The 22625-nt window shown below is 41.7% G+C and overlaps 2 protein-coding genes across 2 annotated transcripts in view; both read right to left on the reverse strand.

Moving 5' to 3' along the window:
* The window catches only part of LOC119243372 (protocadherin alpha-10), a 151152-nt gene that overhangs the window by 125629 nt on the left and 2898 nt on the right, over positions 1-22625 (reverse strand).
* On the reverse strand, positions 16769-19168 carry LOC119242716 (protocadherin alpha-11-like). The gene has a single exon (XM_037508222.2). It carries the CDS (start codon positions 19157-19159, stop codon positions 16769-16771), a length of 2391 nt encoding a protein of 796 aa, XP_037364119.2. The 5' UTR covers positions 19160-19168.

Below are 22625 nucleotides of genomic sequence, written 5' to 3' on the forward strand. Positions count from 1 at the left end.
GAGACTAACTTAAGGGATCTATAAACATCATCAAACAGAATAAGATTTGCAATAAAGGGGTCCCAGGAGGAGAAGAGAGAAAGGGGCAGAAATGTCCTTTGTAGAAAGAATGGCTAAAAACTTTCCAAAACTGGGAAAGGAGACATCCAGGTACAGGAAGCAAAGTGAGTTCCAAATAAGATGAATGCAAAGTGATCCACACCAAGACATATTCTAATCAATTAAAGATAAAGAATCTTAAGAGCAGCAAGAGAAAAATAAGATGCTAGACACAAGGGAACTCCTACAAAGTAATCAGCAAATTTTTCATCAGAAATTTTGCAGCTCAAAAGAAAGTATATATATCCAAAGTGCTGAAAGAAAAAAATTTCCAACCAAAAATGCTCTACTGAGCAAGGCTATCATTCATAAAATACAGTGTTTCCCAGAAATCAAAAGCTAAAGGAGTTCATCAACACTTAACAGGTGTTATAAGAAATTTTAAAGAGTCTTCTTTAGGCTGGAAAGAAGTGGAACTAATTTGAAATAAGAAAATATATGAAAGAAAAGATATCACTGTCTAAAGCAAATTTAGAGTAAAGGTAGTAGAGTAACAACTTAAAAATCTTGCATGAAGATTAAAAGACAAAAGTAGCAATATTAGATAAATCTGCAATAAATAAGAAAATATCAAATGTGACATCAAAAATATAAAACATGGGTGAAAGTGAAAATGTAGAGTTTTTGAATTCAAAACTGAATTGTTATCAACTCAAAATAGAGTGTTATAAACATAAGATGTTATGGGGTGAACATTATGGTAACCACAAAGCAAAACTTGTGTTTCAAACACAAAAGATAATAAGAAAAGAATCTAGATAGACCAATTTCAAAAAGTTAACAAACCACAAGGAAAGAGGATAAAAGGAATAGAAAGAAACTACAAAAACAACCAGCAAATGATGAACAAAAATTTGACAATCCCTCATTGCAAGGAATTAAAGCAGATCTAAAATAATGGGAAGAAATCCAATGTTCCTGGGTCAGAAGACTTAATGCTGTTAAGATGTTAGTATTCTCCAGATCTACAGATACAACTAACTCTCTATCAAAAATAAGCTGGCTACATTACAAAAATTAATAAACTGGGGGGCCTCCCTGGCGGCGCAAGGGGTTAAGATGCAACCTATGAAGATTTCTGCAGCCTCTGCAACAGGAGTTCGATCCCTGGCCGGCCAGGGAGCTACCCACATGGCACAGCAGACCTCTCCTGACCCGCCCACTGCTCCCCTCAGCAGTGTATTTCAGTCAGTCTGCCCGTTCTGTTCCCCACTCTGTCTCTGGTGAATCCTCTCACCCCCAGCACCACTGGCCTGTACCACAGTTCTTGTATGCATAAATAAATAAATCTTTTTTTAAAAAAGAAATTAATAAACTGATCTTAAAATCCGCATGGAAATCCGAGGCACCCAGAACAGCTAAAACAAAAATGAAAGAAAAAAACAACCAAAGTTACAGCATTACAGCATTAACACTTCCTAATTTCAAAACCAGCTACAGAGCAACAATAACCAAGAGAATGGAGTAATGGCATAAAAATAGAAAGGGATAAATGGAATAAAATTGATAATCCATAAACAAACTCTTACATTTTCTGTTCAAATGTTGATTTTCAGCAAGGGTTCCTAAACAATTCAATGTGGAAAGAACAGTTCTTTTCAACAAAGTGATGCCATGACAATTGGATAGGCATTTGCAAGAGAAAAAAGTTGGACCACTACTTCACACTATATATAAAAGTTAATTCAAAATAGATTAAGTGGGAGTGATACCAGCAAGATGTCAGAATAGGATGCCCATTCCTTATTACCCAACAAAAACACCAATATATGGACAAATATATATGAACAAAATATATATGGGCAAAAACACCAACATATATATGGAAAAGAGTAATGTATTTTATAAAAATTCCAGAATACAGTGAAGACATTGCAGTAATCTAGTTAATACAACATGAGAAAGGCTGCATTGAAACAAGAATAATTTTGCTTTACCCACATCAGCCCCTCCCTCAAGTTGGGAGTTAACCACCAGCAAAGAACACTCTGGTTATCTATTACACTCTCAGGAGCAAAGAGAAAAGTACAGCATGTGACCAATGTCTTGATTTCTAGGAGGGATGTCTGAGGGAATAGTTTCTGTCTTGTTTCACTTACAGAACTGATGGAACTGGCATAGTTTGGATGTCTGGAAGCCAATGGGAAGGAGAGAGAAAAGTGAGTGTGCTTCTTGTCCTTCAGGTCTTTAAAGGGTTATAAAAAGAAATTGGTCTCTGTCCCATCTGACTTGAGGTGCTGACAGGGAGTCAGCATATTTTGAATGGCCGGATGATTGAATTAGAATGAGAAAATTTCACATTGCTGTGAGAACAGAAAGTTATCGAAATGCAGCAGAGAAAGGCACTAGAAAGAACAAGAGGCCATGATCTTCAAAAAGTAACTAGGAAACATCTCTAATTGAGAAATTGCATGCAAAAGGCCGAGAAGTTGCATCCCCCTGCCCCAAATTTCCAGAGGCAACCCAAAATCTCTAACAAGGATGACTGATGAGATTCTCCCTGCGTTCTAATCTAGTACATAAAGATTGGGAGAAGCAGCTGTTTTTTGAAGAGTGTGGATACCAAAACAAAGTTATAAGATACACAAAGAAACAAGGAAACATGGCCCAATCAAAGGAACAAAATAAATCTCAAAAAACTGATCCTACCTAAAGAAATATATGAACGAACCAACAAATCAAAATAATCATAATAAAAATGTTTTACCAGCTCAAAAACCAATGCAGAAACAAAGTGAGACTATCAATAAAGAGAATAAAAAGGAACAAATTTTGTAGCTAAAAAAATACAATAAATTAACTTACAAGTATATTAGAGGACTTTAACAGCAGATTTCACCAAACAGAAGAATCAGCAAACTCCATTATATGAAATTATCCAGTCAGAGGAACAAAATAAAGAAGAGTGGGAAAAAAAAAAGGCTTGCTGCTAGCCTTGGCCCATGTGCATCTGCGACCAGTATCTGGCACTACACAGACACAGGCAATTGACCCCAAAAGTTGAATGCATATATACCACAAGCCCTGGCCACTAAAACTGCCTGCCCTGGTCCCATGTGACTTGACACAGAAACTGAAAACTCTTTGCAGCACTGTGGAGCCCCTGTATTACTAACCAAGGAACACAGTTGTCAATTTGTGAGCACAGCACCCTGAGCTGACAAGATATCGTGCACCTCAGACCCGAAGTCACCACATGCCGTCACAGTTGTCACCCTGTACCACTAAAAACCTCCCTAGCAACCCTTTACAGATAAAGGCCTTTCCTTTTGATATTACCCTGTAAAATCTGGAAGAGGTGACATTCTTCAAATGTGATGACACCAGACAAGACTACAGGGATCACAAAAATCAGGAAACATGATCCACCAAAGGAACAGAGTCAACTTTCAGTAACTGTACCCAAGAAAATGGAGATACAATATCTATCCATTCAAAAATAATTGTTCTAAAGATCAGAGGGGTACAAAACATAAACAATTTAGTGAAAAAAGAAAAAAACAATACAAGAACAAAATAAGAAGTTCAACAGAGAGACAGAATAATAAAAAGAGTCAGAAGCATGAAAAAGAACCAAAGACAAATTTTGGAGACAAGGAATACAATGAATGTACAAGAATTCAATATAGAGTTTCAATAACAGGCTGGAGTTAAACAAAAGAAAGAATCAGTGAACTCAAATGCAGATAATTTAAAATTATTCAGAGAAATAAACAAAAGAAAGTGAAAAGGAATTAAGAAAGCCAATAGGACTTAAGGGACGTGAAAAGAAACAATCTATATATTATGAGTCTTAGAAGAAGAATAGGAGAAAGTTAGAACACTTTTTTAAAATAATTAATGGGGCCTCCTTGGTGGCGCAAGGGGTTAAGACGCAACCTGTGACGCTAACTGCAGCCACTGCAGCACAGTTTGATCCCCGGCCAGGGAGCAACCCACATGGCACAGCAGACTGCTCCATTGCTCCCCTCAGCAGGGCATTTCTGTCAATTTGCCTGTTCTGTTCCCCTCTGTCTCTGGTGAATCCTCTCACCCCCGCACCTCTGGCCTGTACCCCTGTTCTTGTATGCATAGATAAATAAATCTTAAAAAAAAATTAATGAATCTCCAGTCTTGGGGAAATTTCTGACATCCAAGTTCATGAAGCAAATAAGTCACTTCAAAATTTCAAACCAAAGCAATATTCTACAAGACACATTATAACCAAGCTGTATAAAAATAAAGAAAAAGAGACAGTTTTTCTAAAATAGCAAGAAGTGGGCCTCCCCTGGTGGCGCAGTGGCTGAGCGCTGGGTTGCAAGGCTGCCCGCAGCCTCTGCAGTGCCGGTTCGATCCCCAACCGCCAGCGAGTGTCCCACAAAAAAATAAAATAAAATATCAAGAAGAAAAACTTTCTCTCACACAAGGAAACCCCCATAAAGGTTATCAGCATATTTTTGAAAAAACCTTTCAGGACAGAAGAGACAGGGATGAAATATTCAAAGTACTGAACTAAAAAAAAAAAAAAAAAAAAACCTGCAAACCATGATAACTTTACCCAGCAAATTTGTCCTTCAGAAATGAAAGCTAGATAAAGAATTTCCCTAACAAAAGTTAAGAGAGCTCATTACTCCTGGACTAGCCTGACAAAAAAAATCTGAAAGAAGATTTTAAAGCTGAAATCAAAGAAGGTAACATAAAAACATATAAGAATGATTAATACATTTGAAAAAGTAAATAGACAGTCAAATATAGAATAACCTAGTAATATAATATGGTGATGTGATAATCACTTAATTCTAGAATAAGGGTTAAGGGACAAAAGTATTAAAATACATATAAGTAAATAATTCACTAATAGATACACAATATAAAAAGATAAATTATGACAACAAAAACATAAAATAGGAAGGAATAAAAGTGTAAATTTTTTGTATGTGATTAAAGTTCATTGTTATCAGTTTAAAATAGACTATTATAAGATACTTCAGTAAACCATAGGTAACTTATAAGACAGTGATGAAAGAAACTGAAGACAGGGTCCTCCCCGGTGGCGCAAGGGGTTAAAACTCAACCTACACAGCCATCGGGAGCCATTGCAGTACGAGTTTGATCCCTGGGCAGGGAGCTACCCACATGGTGCAGCAGACCTCTCCTGACTCGCCCCCTGCTCCCCTCAGCAGTGTATTTCAGTCAGTCTGCCTGTTCTGTTCCCCACTCTGTCTCTGGTAAATCCTCTCACCCCAGAACCTCTGGTCTGTACCGCAGTTCTTGTATGCATAAATAAAGAAATCTTTTTTAAAAACAGACATTTATTTAAAAAAAAAAGAGGAAAAATTACCACTGATAGCAGTGAAATACAAAGGTTATAAGAGACTACTATGAAAAACTATGTGCCAATAAATTCAATAACCTTGAAAAAATGGACAAATTACTAGGTCAATATAGCCTACCAAAACTAACTCAGGAAGAAAAAGATGAAATAAACTGATCAAATACATGGAAACTGAAACAGTAATATAAAAAAAATCTTTCAAAAAAACAAAAGTCCAGGAAAAAGTTACTTTAAAAATAAATTCTATCAAATCTTTAAAGAAGGATTAATGTCCACCTTTTTTTTTTTAAAGATTTATTTATTTTTTGGGGCCTCCCTGGTGGCGCAGCGGTTGAGCGCTGGGTTGCGAAGCTGCCCGCAGCCTCTGCATCGCCGGTTCCATCCCCGGCTGCTCCCCGGCCACCGGAGGAGGGTCCCACATGGCGCGCAGACCTCTCCTGCCGCCCACTGCTCCCCTCAGCAGTGTACTTCGGTCCTTCTGCCTGCTCTGCTCCCCGCTCTGGCTCTGGTGAATTCTCTCACCCTCCTGCGCTTCTGACTGTACCCAGTGCTTGTATAAACAAACAAAATAAATAAATAAATAAATAAAATAAATCTTTTAAAAAAATTATTTATTTATACAAGCACTAGGTTCAGTCAGAAGGGTGAGAGGGTGACAGAATTCACTAGAGCCAGAGCGGAGAGCAGAACAGGCAGACTGACAAAGAAGTACACTGCTGAGGGGAGCAGAGGGCAGCAGGAGAGGTCTGCGCGCCATGTGGGAGCCTCGCCTGGCGGCCCGGGATCGGGAACCAGCGCTGCAGAGGCTGTGGGCAGCTTCGCAACCCAGCGCTCAACCGCTGCGCCACCAGGGAGGCCCTAATGGCCATCTTGCTTAAATTGTTTTATAAAATCCAGGAAGGATGCTCCTTAACACATATTAAGAATGCCAACATTACCTTAATACTAAGACCAGACAAAGACAGCATAAGAAAATTATAGATCAATATCTGTAATGATCATTGATACAAAAATCAATGTCAACAAAATACTAGCAAATCAAATTAAATAGTTTATTACAAGTATATAAATCCACATACATACCAGCACCTAGTGTATGATAAAACAGATGCATATGGTTTAATACATAAATTAAGTGATAAAATACATCATCCAAGAAAATTAAGACAAAAATCAAGATAATATCAATAGATTCAGAGAAAGCATTTGATAAGATTCTGTGCCCATTTATGATAAAAACTCCAAATAAGATGGGAATAGATGTAATCTACCTCAATGAAATAAAGGTCATCACAAACCTACAACTAATATTGTATTTGTTCTTGTCATCAGACAAAAATGGGAAATAAACGGAATTAAAGTTGGAAGAGAAGGGAAACTATCACTATTTACATACAATATATTATATATAAAAGAGCCTAAGGATTCCATCAAAAAAGAAACAATAAATGCATACAGTAAGGTGGCAGTTTACAAAATCAACTTAAAAATACATGTCCTTTTAATATACAAACAAGAAACAAAAGAAATTAAGAAAATAACTCCATTTACTATTGCTTTGACAATAATTAAAATACCTCAAAATCAATCTAAGCAATAAAATCTGAGCAATCAAAATACCAGCAATATTTTTTAAGATATTGAATGAAAAATATTAAAATTTATATGGAACTACAAATGGCCTCAAATTGCAAAACCAACTCTGAGAAAAAAGGGGAGAAAGAGAAATCATGTTATCAGACTCCAAACTTCACTGTAAAACAACAGTACTTGAAACAATATGGCAATGACACAATAATAGATACATGGATCAACAGAACAGAACAGAAAGCCCAGAAATAAATCCTCATACACAGCACTCAATCTTTGATAAAGGAGCCATGACTAGAAAATGAGGAAAGGACAGTCTCTTTATTATGACTGAGATTTTCCCAGTTTATTGGTGAAATCAATAAATCCACAGATCCAAGAACATAAATAACCTCTGGTGGAATAACACAAAGAAACCCGACTAAGGTATATCATAATCAAAATGCAAAAACCAGTGATAAGTAGGAGATTTTTATTTTTTTTAATTTTTTAAAGATTTATTTTATTTTATTTTATTTTTATTATTATTATTTATACAAGCACTGGGTACAGTCAGAAGCATGGGAGGGTGAGAGAATTCACCAGAGCCAGAGCAGGGAGCAGAACAGGCAGAAGGACCGAAGTACACTGCTGAGGGGAGCAGTGGGCGGCAGGAGAGGTCTGAGCGCCATGTCTGAGGCCATGTCTGAGGCCTTCGGTGGCCGGGGAGCAGCCGGGGCTCGAACCGGTGCTGCAGAGGCTGCGGGCAGCTTCACAACCCAGCGCTCAACTGCTGCACCACCAGGGAGGCCTAAGTAGGAGATTTTTAAAAGCATATGGAGTAGGGGAGGGAGGAGATGATCATAAAGGGAAACGAAGGTAAGAATGGTAGCAAAGTATTTATTGAGGCCATGCAAACTGTAAGAGAACATGCAAAGCAGAAGACAACGAATGACAGTTTTAAAACACTGAAAGAAAAAATTCACCCTATTCCCAGTGAAAATATTTTTTCAAAGATGAAAATAAAATAAAGATCTTTCTCAATAAAAGCTCAGTGAATTAACAGAAGACATACACTACAACAAGTATTTGAGCAAAACATCCAAAAAAGGGCTTCAGATGGAAGAGAAAAGATACCAAAATAATTGGATTTACACAGAAAGAATGAAGTTTATTTCTAAAATCATTATGTACAACTGCCATATTCAAAGCACACAATAAATTTTTATTAAATGAATTTAGTTAACGAGTGTTTAATATAAGAGTTGGGAAGACCTCAAAACCTGGAGACCTAAAATCTTCCATGCCTATAAATTAAAAGTACTACAAAATTCTTGGAAAACACATAATAAATTGAAATTAATAATACTCTAATGCATCATTTGCACATCAAAATTTGAATTTTGTGGAAGTAAGACACCAGTATTTAAGAAACATGTAAAATGGGCCTCCCTGGTGGTGCAAGGGGTTAAGTACAGCACCATGAAGCTGTCCGCAGCCTCTGTAGCATGAGTTCCATACCTGGCTGGCCAGGGAGCAGCAGACCTCTCCTGTCTCACCCGTTGCTCCCCTCACAGTGTATTTTCAGTCACTCTGTCTCTGTTCCCCATTCCGTCTCTGATGAATATTCTCACCCCCAACACCTCTGGCCTGTACCCCAGTTCTTGAATGCATAAATAAATCTTTAAAAAAGAAGTATGTAAAATGATACTATAAGATGGAGGCAAAAGAATTCTTGAAACAAAGTACTCATCAAAGGGTGAATAACTGAGTATATATACGCCCAAATATGGAGTGCTACACAACTATTAAAAGTATCGGACTGACAAGGATTTCCACAAGTTACTGGTAATGAGAAATATAAACTAAATTACACATATTAATAAACTTTCAAAGATACACAGTAACGAAAAACCCACTAGATGTATGTATGTACTATGTCTTTGAGCAATTATGTAACTGCAAATAAAAATATGATTGGAAAATCAGAAGGGTTTTCATGTTGGATATTCAGATGGGTTTTCATGATGAACCTACAGAGAGGAAGACAGCCCAAGACCAAAAAAAAAAAGGCCTCTTAAGAGGCATTCTTTAAGATAAAAATATTAAATGAAAGATATAAAGGAAAATAAAAGATACAAAGTATTAAATGAAAAGTTGAAAATTTTCAAACTGTAATTCAAAGTTTAGAAATGTTTTCCAAATGCCTAAATTATTCACAATGTCGGATTTCCTGTAAATCCTCATGTACACTGCCCTCCCTCATGGCGCAGGAATTAAAGTTTCAGCACTATCAAGCTACTGCAGGCCACTGCGATAAAAGTTCTATCCCCAGCCACGGAGCTAACCCATATGGTGCAGCAGACCTCTGCTGACTCGCCCGCAGCTCCCCTCAGCAGTGTATTTCAGTCAGTCTGCCTGTTCTGCTCCCCACTCTGGCTCTGATGCATCCTCTCACCCACACCTCTAGCCTACACCCCAGCTCTTGTATGCATAAATAAATAAATCTTTTAAAAAATCCTCATGCACCCAATAAATACTTAAGAAATATTAAGAAAACAACAAAAATAAATGGTTGGTGTTAGGGACAATTAAGATTAACCCATAATTCAGAAACATTCATTAAATCCTGTAATGCCAAGCAATAGCAAAAAATAATCTTGAAGTCGCGATTGTGAGGAAAGGTAACACAATTTGAAACTCACCTGTTTCAAATGTTGTGAATCTGCTTCAATTCCACCTATTTCCTCTGCAGAACTGGGACACGGAGGAAGGCTGGGGCTGAAGGCCATGAGGTCGGTCTTGGGCGGGCCCTCCCCGGAGCACACCCTCTGCCGCCGCTGCTGCGAGCACGACCAGCTCCCCACCGCGCTGGCGCACACCAGCGCCGGCTTCCCGGCCGCGCCCGCGCCCTCGCCCTCGCCCGGCGGCGCCGCGCAGCGCAGCGCCACGTACAGCAGCAGCGTCAGCACCAGCAGGCTGGACACGGCGCAGATGGCGACGATCAGGTACACGTTCACGTCCAGCAGCGCCGTCGGCGCGCCCGCCGCGCCCTCGGGCGCGCGCGACGACGCGCGGGGCGCCAGCCCGCTCTCCACCAGCGACAGCAGCACCGTGGCCGTGGCCGTGAGCGCCGGCTCGCCGTGGTCCTTCACCAGCACCAGCAGGCGCTGGCGCGGCGCGTCCGCCTCGTCCAGGGCGCGCGTCGTGCTGATCTCGCCCGTGTACAGCCCCACGCGGAACGGGCCGCGCGCGCCGCCCGCCGCCGCCGCCGCCGGCTGCAGCAGCTCGTACGACAGCCACGCGTTGTAGCCCGAGTCCGCGTCCACCGCGCGCACCTTGGCCACCACGTGGCCCGCGCCCAGCAAGCGCGGCACCAGCTCGCCCGCGCCGCCCGGCAGCAGCGCGGGCGCGTTGTCGTTCTCGTCCAGCACGAACACCTGCAGCGTCACGTTGCTGCCCAGAGGCGGCACGCCCGCGTCGCGCGCGCTCACCTGGAACTGCAGCAGCTCCAGCTCCTCGTGGTCCAGCGGCTGCAGCGCGAACACCCGGCCGCTCTCCGCGTGCACCGACACGTAGCTCGACAGCGCGCGCTCGCCCACCCGCCGCTCCACCAGCGAGTAGGACACCCGCGCGTTCTCCTGCGCGTCGGGGTCGCGCGCCGACAGCGTGCAGATGTGGCGGCCGGGCGCGTTGTTCTCCCTCACGAACACCGTGTGCTCGGGCTGCGCGAACGCGGGCGCGTTGTCGTTCACGTCGGCCACCTCCACCCACACGCTGGCCGTGGCCGACAGCGGAGGCGAGCCCCCGTCGCGCGCGGTCACCACCACCCCGTAGCTCGGCACGCTCTCGCGGTCCAGGGCGCTGTCCAGCACCAGCGAATAGTAGTTCTTGAAGGTGGACACCAGCTTGAAGGGGACATGGGGCGTCAGGGTGCAGGTCACCTGCCCGTTGACACCGGAGTCGCGGTCGGACACGCTGATCAGGGCGATGACGGTGCCCACCTGAGCATCCTCTCTCACCGGGAGCGACAGAGATGTGATGGTAACCTCTGGTGCGTTATCGTTTATATCTATTATTGCCACCAAAATGGTACAGTGACCCGTCATTGGGATATTCCCCTTGTCCACTGCTTCCACGGATATTTCATACAATTTCTTCTCTTCGAAATCCAACTTGCCTTTTGTCCTAATCTCTCCATTTTCGGGATTTATAAAGAATGCATATAACACTGCAGGCGATACAGGTCTTCTAAATGAGTAGATTATGTCTCCATTTGTACCATCATCGGGATCTGTGGCATTTAGCTTGATCACTAATGTTCCATTAAGTGCATTCTCTAACAGTCTCACTTTGTAAATGAATTGCTCAAATTCTGGGGCGTTGTCATTCACATCCAGAACTGTGATCAGCAGCTGAACGGTGCCAGTCAGCTGGGGTTTACCTCCATCACTGGCTGTCAGTAATAAACTATATTCCTGAACTTCCTCTCTGTCCAATGATTTCCTCAACACAAGAGATAACGAAGACGTTTGTTCACGACTGCTTTGTGTGTCCAAAGCGAAATAATCGTTAGGATCCATTTGGTAGGTCAAGGCAGAGTTTACTCCAATATCTGCATCGGATGCGCCATCTAGTGGAAGCCGAGTTTCCGGAGGTCTAGATTCCGCAATGATTATTCTCTTCTCACTTTCAGGGAACACGGGGGGATTGTCGTTAATGTCCCTCACCTCCACCTCCACGTGGAACACCTGCAGCGGCCTGTCCACGATCACCTCCAGGTGCAGGCTGCACTCCGCGCTCCGCCCGCACAGCTCCTCGCGGTCGATCCGAGAATTCACAAACAGAATGCCATTCTGCAGGTTTACCTCCAGAAGGTCCCCGCGGCCCTTGGACGCCAGGCGGAACACGCGGGGCACCAGCTCGGCCAGCTCCAGCCCCAGGTCCTGGGCGATGCGGCCCACGAAGGTGCCGTGTTTGGCCTCCTCGGGGACCGAGTAGCGGACCTGGCCGCTGCCCGCCCCCCAGGCTACGAGGAGCAGAAGGGAGAGCAGCAGGCGCCTGATACCTGGGCCTCCTGGCCAGGAAAACTGCATGGTACATTCAAAGGGTCCAGAGATACTGGAAGTATATAATACCTTACCTCAAGCTGCCGCTCAAGGTTCAATTCTACGTTCTTCTGTTGTAGAAGGATTCGCTAGGTATTTCCCACTATCTGCCAAATTTTCTGCAGGATAAAGCGGAAGCTCTTTCTTCCGCAAACGTTCTCAGTGAAGAGCGACACCAAGCGGACGAAAGAGGGAGTGTAAAATTGACTCAGTCTTCGTATTTCCCATTAATGTAGGATTTTTCTTCTATTTCCTGACTTTTTCACTGTAAATACGTAATTGAAGATTAAAATGTTCTTTCCAGGGCCTCCCTGGTGGCGCAAGGGGTTAAGAACAGCACTATGAAGCCTCTGTAGCACGAGTTCGATCCCCCGCCTGCCAGGGAGCAACCCACAGGGCGCAGCAGACCTCTCCTGTCTCGCCTGCTGCTCCCCTCAGCCGTGTATTTCAGTCAATCCGCCTGTTCTGCTCCCTGCTCTGTCTCTGGTGAATCCTCTCCCCTCACCCCCTACCCCCTACCCCACGCCCCGCATCTCTGCCCGGTACCTCAGCTCTTGTATGCATAAATAAACCTTTTAAAAATATGTTCTTTCCATAAATATTAAATCAGTGCATTCATCTCTGCAGTAGATGTCAGTTGACAAATGACTTATGGCTGCCATTTTTCCATAAATATATTTTTTTGCATGTGTAAAATTTCCATCAGAATTTTAAAAGAAGGGGAATATTCTACATTTGCTTTTGGAAATCTTTCTCTAGTTCCACATAGCCTTTAAGGTTTTGGTGGGAATGTCTTTTTCCTGTTATATTTTTGAGACCTGCTCACACAACAGTCATTGGCTGCAACTGGAAATATAACCAATCTTAAAAGAATAAGATGGGATGGTTTTTAAAAATATTGGTAAGCAATATACCATATTTTAAATAAATATGCCATATTTATAACTCCCCCACATATGATTGTGAAATGTGGGTATTTGTTCTTAAAGTGTCCAATGTGGGTATCAGTTTGCGTATTTGTGTATCATGTATGAGCATAAACACACAACAATTTAAACCATTTACGTATAATGCTTTACAGTTCTGAGTTCTCTTTGTTTAAAAAAATGTCAAAAGTTACTATTCTGTGTATTTGATAGAATTTAAATTATTACCAATAGGTTACTACCTCTTCTCCCCATCTTACACTAATTAGGAAAAATCCTAATTATCATATGAATTGATTGCTTAAGCAACAAGTCCACATAGATGTTAACATTAATCTGTAGCAAGGAAGAGAGAAAAGGAATCCTACTTTTATCTATTTTTATAACTATCATCATCAACCTACAAAGTTCCAGGCCAAATAGCACAATGATATTCTTGCCCGTTTTTGTATAACTCTTCAGAAAATAACACATGGGTTCATTTGGTATTTGATATTATACCCATCCTTTTATACTCCTTTACTTTTATTAACATAGCTTTGCTTTTTATTGAAGTGATGTTGCATTGTAACATCATACAATAGCTTTACTCTTAATAAGCAGAGTCCCTTGATTCCTTCTATTCTTGTCTATCAGACCTACCCTAGACCACATACTCAATCATTTAAAATATACACTTTCAGGGACTCCCTGGTGGTGCAAGGGGTCAAGCACCACACTATGAAGCAATCCACAGCCTCTGCAGCACAAAGTTCGAACGCTGGCCAGGGAGAAAACCACATGGCGAAGCAGACCTCCCTGTCTCACCTGCTGCTCCCCTCAGCAGTGTATTTCAGTCAGTCTGCCTGTTCTGTTCCCCACTCTGTCTCTGGTGAATCCTCTCACCCTCCTGCACATTTGGCCTGTACCCCAGCTCTTATATGCATAAATAAATAAATCTTAAAAAAAACAATGTAAGGACAAAACAAAAGAAACAAAAAGTTTTAAAAATAAGTAAATAAATAAATTTCAGCTATCTGTAACCTAACTTCCTTATGATTTTAACCCTACTGTAGCAAAATGAATGATGGTGCCCAAAAAGATATGCCCACATCTAGACCCCTGGAACCTAGGAATATATTACTTAACATGGCAAAAGATGTGATTAAGGCTCTTGAGAGGAGGCCTTAGCCTGTATTATACAGGTGAAGCCTAAAGTGCAACCACAAGAATCATTATAAAACAGATATATGCAAGGCTACGTGGCCAATAAGAGCAGGTAAAGTGACCACAGAAGCAGAGATTGGAGTACTGTGGCCACAAGCCAAGGAACACTGACAGCCATTAGAAGCTGGAAGAGACAATAGCTTATCTCCAACAGAGCTCCAGGAGGAGGAAACACTTTCATGTTAAACTTCTGTTCTCCAAAAATGTGAGAGAATAATTTTTTTGGTCATCATAAACCAATCAGTTCTTGATAATTAGAGCAGCACCAGGAACTAACACACCTACTCACCTAAATTCTTCAAATGGACACACTGCTTTTCATTTTTTCATATCTCTTGATGATTTTATACTTTCACAGATTTTACCCCAAAGTAATTGCTCCCAAATTAATATCTATAATCTAGCCTGGATTCCAGACCCATAGTTCCAATAGTAATCATATTCTCCTAGAACCTCAAGAGAAACATCCTCTTAAATGTTCCTATCCGGGCCTCCCCTGGTGGCACAGCGGTTGAGTGCTGGGATAAATAAATAAATAAATAAATAAAACAAATAAATGTTCCTATCCATCCCCTTGCTACACAAACACACAAATTATTCATCTAACTTGATCCCTCTTCTTGGTCAATGGCAATCTCATCCTCCCAGGTGACCAAACTAAAAATATTAGCATTACCTCTACTTTTATCTTTCTCTTATCATTTGTATTGAGTCAGTGTCTGGTTACTTTTATACTGCCAGTGCCTTTTACACATATTTCTTTCAATTAATTTATACTGCCATAATTTCAGTCTCCATTACTGAAAACTTAACATATTATAAAAGAGATTTTTTACATGATTTCCTACCTTCAGAATCTCCCCTATTCCAATCCTTCAAAAACATATTCATGGGTGCAAGTTCTGCTCATTTATTCATACTTCTCTCTCCATCTATAATAACTTCTTGTTAAAATGTTATCTGTCCTACAGGCACTCCTCAAAACAAAACATTGCCTAATCTCTAAAGTCCACTTCCACTTCTCTCATGGAAGGAATCAACCAGGAAGTAAATTTTGTTGCAATGTATTTACTCAAAAATTATTAATTGAACATATGCTATATCCCATGTCCTCAACTAAAGATCTGTGAGAGAGTAGTAGGCAAAACACTGCAAAGTGTAATTCCTTCAATAGCACACTGAGGGATTTAAAGTTTTATTTTCTGACTGAAGATAAACCTCTAGGTATTTTTGTGGAAAAAATTACACTATGTAATTATCACTTTAGAACATTCACCTGATAGTGGTCTCAAGGCAGTAGCAAGCATATGGATTTGTGATCCTCCTAAACTGGAGGAATTATCTGTGTAGTTAAAGCTGAAGGTTTCTCATCATAAGAGAGAAATTGATAAATATTGCAATATTGTACCTGCACCATAGAGGGCAGGCATTGTAATAAATTGAGATAAAATGAAGATCTTAGCACAGGTTCTGGAAAATAATAAAGGATCTATTAGTACTCTTATATTGAATAAAAGTTATGCCATAAAATATAAGGGGCACCATTATTTCCATGCTACCAAAAAAGAAAGACAAATTATTATGAATGATCAATTACAACGCTGCTTACCTATAACTTCATTAAGGTACATTTATAAGATGATTTTAATAATTTATAAAATGGTACAAGTTGATTTAGGTGGTTATATTTTAGATGTGAAATTATTTTATTATAGTTTATTTATATAACAAAGGCAGAGTAGCCATAACAGAGTAGCCATAACAGAGTAGCTTGAAAGAAAGTCATTTAGTGTGAATAGAAAATTATTCATCTTAAAATTAACAACATAATTTATATTATTGTTATGATACTAGAGAAAGGAGATTTTCTGAAATTAGAATGGTGATCAAGAAGGCGAATTTATAAGCCAATGCATTTTATAAACCAGTTAATGGTATTCAGGAACTCATTTCACTAAATTGCAAGTGTCCTATAGCCATGAAATTAGCTTCAAACTAAACATAAATTTTTCAAATACCTAGGCAGTATTTAACACTAAAATTTTAAAAGGGGGCCTCCCTGGTGGCACAAGGGTTAAGCACAGCTCTATAAAGCTATGCTCAACCTCTGCAGCACAAGTTCCATCCCCAGGCAGGGAGCTACCCACATGGCACAGCAGACCTCTCCTGTGTCGCCCGCTGTTCCCCTCAGCAGTGTATTTCAGTCAGTCTGCCCGTTCTGTTCCCCACTCTGTCTCTGGTGAATCCTCTCACCCTTAGAACCTCTAGCCTGTACCCCAGTTCTTGTATGCATAAATAAATTATTTTTTAAAAATTTTAAAGGCTAATATTCATAGTAAGATGAAAAATGATACAACAATATTTTAAAGTTGGTGACCAGTGTCATCTATTTGCTCTACATCTCATTCATTGGTGCTAGAAAATTAGGTGAACTAAAAAAAAAAAATTCAAAATTACTGGGTGATCAAAGATGTAGAGGAAAATGAAGGAAAAAAGACATATCAATGCCCTAGGAAAGTACTTAAAGGGAAAAATATACTTTGATATCAATGACTTACTTCACTGGAAGAATGTAGAGACTCTTCCGTCTGTGAAACACCAGGGCTGAAGGCCATGAGGTCGGTCTTGGGCGGGCCCTCCCCGGAGCACACCCTCTGCCGCCGCTGCTGCGAGCACGACCAGCTCCCCACCGCGCTGGCGCACACCAGCGCCGGCTTCCCGGCCGCGCCCGCGCCCGCGCCCTCGCCCGGCGGCGCCGCGCAGCGCAGCGCCACGTACAGCAGCAGCGTCAGCACCAGCAGGCTGGACACGGCGCAGATGGCGACGATCAGGTACACGTTCACGTCCAGCAGCGCCGTCGGCGCGCCCGCCGCGCCCTCGGGCGCGCGCGACGACGCGCGGGGCGCCAGCCCGCTCTCCACCAGCGACAGCAGCACCGTGGCCGTGGCCGTGAGCGCCGGCTCGCCGTGGTCCTTCACCAGCACCAGCAGGCGCTGGCGCGGCGCGTCCGCCTCGTCCAGGGCGCGCGTCGTGCTGATCTCGCCCGTGTACAGCCCCACGCGGAACGGGCCGCGCGCGCCGCCCGCCGCCGCCGCCGCCGCCGGCTGCAGCAGCTCGTACGACAGCCACGCGTTGTAGCCCGAGTCCGCGTCCACCGCGCGCACCTTGGCCACCACGTGGCCCGCGCCCAGCGAGCGCGGCACCAGCTCGCCCGCGCCGCCCGGCAGCAGCGCGGGCGCGTTGTCGTTCTCGTCCAGCACGAACACCTGCAGCGTCACGTTGCTGCCCAGAGGCGGCACGCCCGCGTCGCGCGCGCTCACCTGGAACTGCAGCAGCTCCAGCTCCTCGTGGTCCAGCGGCTGCAGCGCGAACACCCGGCCGCTCTCCGCGTGCACCGACACGTAGCTCGACAGCGCGCGCTCGCCCACCCGCCGCTCCACCAGCGAGTAGGACACCCGCGCGTTCTCCTGCGCGTCGGGGTCGCGCGCCGACAGCGTGCAGATGTGGCGGCCGGGCGCGTTGTTCTCCCTCACGAACACCGTGTGCTCGGGCTGCGCGAACGCGGGCGCGTTGTCGTTCACGTCGGCCACCTCCACCCACACGCTGGCCGTGGCCGACAGCGGAGGCGAGCCCCCGTCGCGCGCGGTCACCACCACCCCGTAGCTCGGCACGCTCTCGCGGTCCAGGGCGCTGTCCAGCACCAGCGAATAGTAGTTCTTGAAGGTGGACACCAGCTTGAAGGGGACGTTGGGTGTTACAGAGCAAGTCACCTGTCCATTGGCCCCGGAGTCTTGGTCTGACACACTGATAAGCGCAATGACTGTATTAGGCTCCGTGTCCTCTGGCAGTGGGAGAGACAAAGAAGTCACGGTGATTTCAGGAGCATTGTCATTGGCGTCTAAGATTTCTATCCAGATTGTACAGTGACCTGCCATTGGAGGATTCCCCTTATCTGTGGCCTCTACTTCAATTTCATAAAACTTGTTTTCTTCATAATCTAAAGTTCCATTGACCCTCACTTCTCCATTATTTTCATCCAGTGTAAATAACTGTTTTCCACTGGGCTTAATCGACCTCAAGGAGTATGTTACCTCTCCATTGACGCCTTCATCTCGATCTGTAGCATTTACCTTTATCACAAAAGTTTCTTTAACTGCGTTTTCCATCAGTCTTACCTTGTATTCTGATTGATCAAATTCCGGGTCATTGTCGTTAATATCCAAGACACCGACAAAGAGCTGAACGGTGCCTGTGAGCGCCGGTTTGCCCCCATCCGCAGCAGTCAGTAGCAAACTGAGTTCAGGAGTTTTCTCTCTATCCAGAGACTTCTTTAATGTAAGTGATAGTCTTTTACTTGGCTTGATACTTGTTGGTAATTCCAAAGAAAAATACTCATTTTGACTTAGTTTGTAGGTCAACTGAGCATTCTCTCCTATGTCCGCATCAGAAGCTCCCTCTAGAGGAAAATGAGAATCGGGTTGCTTAGATTCCGATATCAACAGCTTTTGTTCTCTGAGAGAGAACACAGGCGGGTTGTCGTTAATGTCCCTCACCTCCACCTCCACGTGGAACACCTGCAGCGGCCTGTCCACGATCACCTCCAGGTGCAGGCTGCACTCCGCGCTCCGCCCGCACAGCTCCTCGCGGTCGATCCGAGAATTCACAAACAGAATGCCATTCTGCAGGTTTACCTCCAGAAGGTCCCCGCGGCCCTTGGACGCCAGGCGGAACAGGCGGGGCACCAGCTCGGCCAGCTCCAGCCCCAGGTCCTGCGCGATGCGGCCCACGAAGGTGCCGTGTTTGGCCTCCTCGGGGACCGAGTAGCGGATCTGGCCGCTGCCCGTCTCCCAGGCTGCGAGGAGCAGAAGCGACATCAGCAGTCGCTGAGAAACTAATCCCCTTCTTTGAGATCGGAACATCGCATAGGACATTGACATCTAAAATAAGGCTCTTTACACTTACAGTTTCAGAGATTCCCGCCTCAGATAAAAAAATCTTGATATATTTTTGAGAAGTTTCAAAGGCTCCATTAACGTTACCATCTAGCATGATGGAGTTCTTTCTTATGGGAAATTTCTGCCTGTTGAGACCAACCCTTGAATCAACTATTCAATACTTCCACCAAGTAAAGAGCGACATCGTGTGCCTGAAATTGTAAGTACCATAGTCCACGTCCAACACCAGAATTTTACTTAAAAAGAAAATTTTACTTAAAGTGGAAAAAAAAAAACTTCACAGGTCATTTCATGTTAATTTATCTTGAAAATAGTCCTTCAAAATTACTTATTTATGGAACATTTAGATTTTAAATCTTATTGAAATTGATAATATGGAAAATGGTATTTTATACTTAACATTAAGTTCAAATTTTTGTTCTTATGTTTGTTCTTTCATTTATCTATATACCTATCGGCCTATAACTGTATAATACGTACATATGTATGTGCACACAAGTGTTCAATGCTATAGGTAGCCCATATGGAAAACTAGGATTAAATATTTCCTCATGTAAATTTTGTTCCTTATATAAAAACCAAATATGAATTGCTTTACTTTTAGTCTCTCTTGTTACTTTGGCTACTGGGAAACTCAAATACAAATATGAAGCTTTAATAACAAATATTTAGTCTTTATGTTTTGCATATTATATTATCTGTGTGGATTTGCCTTCTAATTGTATAATTTCCTTTAGTTCTGACATATATTCTATTGCTAATTTTCAATCTTTCACGTTTTTTTCAAATTTACAGTTTTCCTGACACTACCATTCTTCTAGAATTCATTAAATAAATTCAATACTCTTTCTCTAAAAACTAATAAACCAGATTCATCGCCATTTATGACACCAAATTCTGTGATGCATAACACAGCGATAAGTCATATAAGCCTCTAGAAAAAACATGATATGATACCAAGTACCATTAAATTTAATGTGACAGTCAAAGCCTGTCATCTATTTTAGAGAAAAGGGAAGCAACAGACCTCCAAATACTTCAATATGGAAGTTGGGGGTTGGTTTTTAGAAGCATTTGGAGTCTTCAAAAGGTAGAGAAATGAATATGAGAAAGTTTACCTAAAGGAGATGATGATATCATGTGCCTAAGTTAAACCCAGATATTGATTTAGGAATTACTTTCCAGTGATGTGAGATTTTGTGAGTATATGAAAGTATACCAGATGACCACCAACTCATAAAAAGAGTTTGATATAATGATCCTATAACCCATCTTCTCATTTTAGCTTTGATAGTTCAGATATCACCATCTCACCCAACTTTCTAGGACAGTTTATGGTTTCTCTGAATTCTTTGGGGGTGGGGTTGAGATGGAATAATAGGCTAAACCAAGAAAACATATCAGTATCATTATTAATGTTAACTGATTTTACAATATTTAATGTATGTTATAAAATTAATCGAAAAGAGTGAGGAACTTTCTGCCTCACCATTACTAACCCAGTTTGGTTGGTCTCAGACAACAATAATACTGAAGACTGAATTCTGAAAGACCTAAACACTTTCAAAGACTTTCATAAGAAATATATACTTTAAAAGCTGCTATCAAAATACGCAATTTTGGAAAAGTTTTTTAACTCCTTTATGTTCAGGATTTCAAAATGATATGACCACTTATATGTCAAAAACATTATCCTTATTCTCAGCAAAAAAGGACAGTCATTTGCATATGTGTCATTTGGCTTTGATTTTCTGCAAGAACAATGGAGACAAGACTCTTCTGATTTTTCTCATTTTAAATGATTCTTCTTATTGATATTGCTTCCAAACAACTAGTCCAAAGTCTTTAGAAGATAATTTTTGTTTACTAGTTAATTAATGTAAATACCTATCTCAATATGATATTAAGTCAATATCCTGAGTAATAATATTCACATTATAGGGTTCACAGAAGGAGAAGAAAGAGGAAAAAGGTCAGGAAAATTATTTGGGTGAATAATGGTCAAAAAATCCCCTAATCTGGGGAAGGAAACAGAAAACCCACTGAGCACAGGAATCCCACCGAGTTCCAAATAAGAGGAACCCAAAGAGATTCACACCAAGACATATTTTATTAAAATGGTAGAAGTAAAAGAGAAAAATCTTCAAAACTAAGAAAAAGCAGCTTGCCACATTCCAGGAAAACCTGGTATGGCTATCAGCACATTTTCAACATAAACTTAGAGGCCATGGGAAAGTAGCAAGACAGGATCAAATTGCTAAAAAGAAAAAAAAAAACTACAACCAAGAATTCTTTACCCAGAAATGTTAGCATTCATAATTGGAGAGATTAAGAGTTTCCCAATTTTACCTTAAGCAAAAGCTACAGAAGTTCATCATCACTAAACCAGTCTTGTAAGAAATATTAAAAGGACTTCTTGAAACTGAAAAGATATGGCACAAGAAAACATGTGAAATAAAAAATCTCACTGGTGAAAAAGTACAAGTACAGTAAAAGTATTGAATCAAGCATTTATAAAGCCAGCTTAAAGATTAAAAGTAGTAAAATTAACTAAATGTACAATAATTACTCAAGGGATGCATATAATATGTAGATATAAAATGAGATATCAAAAATATAAAATGTAGGGGAAGAGTAAAAAAGTACAGTTTTAGAATGAGTTCATTGCTTAGAAAGCCCCAATCCAAAACAGAATGTTGTATATAAGATGTCCTAAGTGGGCCTCCCATGGTGGTGCAGCGGTTGAGTACTGGGCTGCAAAGCTGCCAGCAGCCTCTGCAGTGCCGGCTTGATCCCTGGCCACTGGCGAGGGTCCCACCCACATGGCACGACAGACCTCTCCTACTGCACCCGCTGCTCCTCTCAACAGTGTATTTTGTCAGTCTGCCTGTTCTGTTCCCCGCTCTGGCTCTGGTGAATTCTTTCACCCTCCTGTGCTTCTGACTGTACCCAGTGCTTGTATAAATAAATAAATAAATCTTTAAAAAAAAAAATAATAATATAGTGGTTATCAAAGGTGGATAGGAGTGGAGGAAATGGATGAAGGTTGTCAAAGGTTTCAAACATCCAGTCATAAGATAGATTCTGAGGATACAATACATAGAATGGTGCCTATAGTTATAATACTAGTCTATATTTGAAAGTTGCCAAGAAAATAGTTGTTTAATGTTCCCACAGGAAAAAATATATAACCATTCAAGGCAATGGATGTTAACTAAGCTTATCATGGTAATCATTTGCAATGTATACATGTATCAAATAACTGTGTTGTACACCTTACATTAATACAATATTATATTGCATTATAACTCAGAAAACTAGGGGGAATAAATTATCAAATGCAATACAATATATAACTGGATTTTAAAACTATTAAAAATTGCTCTCACTAAAATAAAATTTTAAAAGACAAATGATAATTATGATCACAAACCCTTCTGAGGAAAAT

This window comes from Talpa occidentalis, unplaced genomic scaffold (genome assembly GCF_014898055.3).
Source record: "Talpa occidentalis isolate TD23 unplaced genomic scaffold, MPIMG_talOcc4v2.1 talOcc4.13, whole genome shotgun sequence".
In the NCBI taxonomy this organism is placed as follows: domain Eukaryota; kingdom Metazoa; phylum Chordata; class Mammalia; order Eulipotyphla; family Talpidae; genus Talpa; species Talpa occidentalis.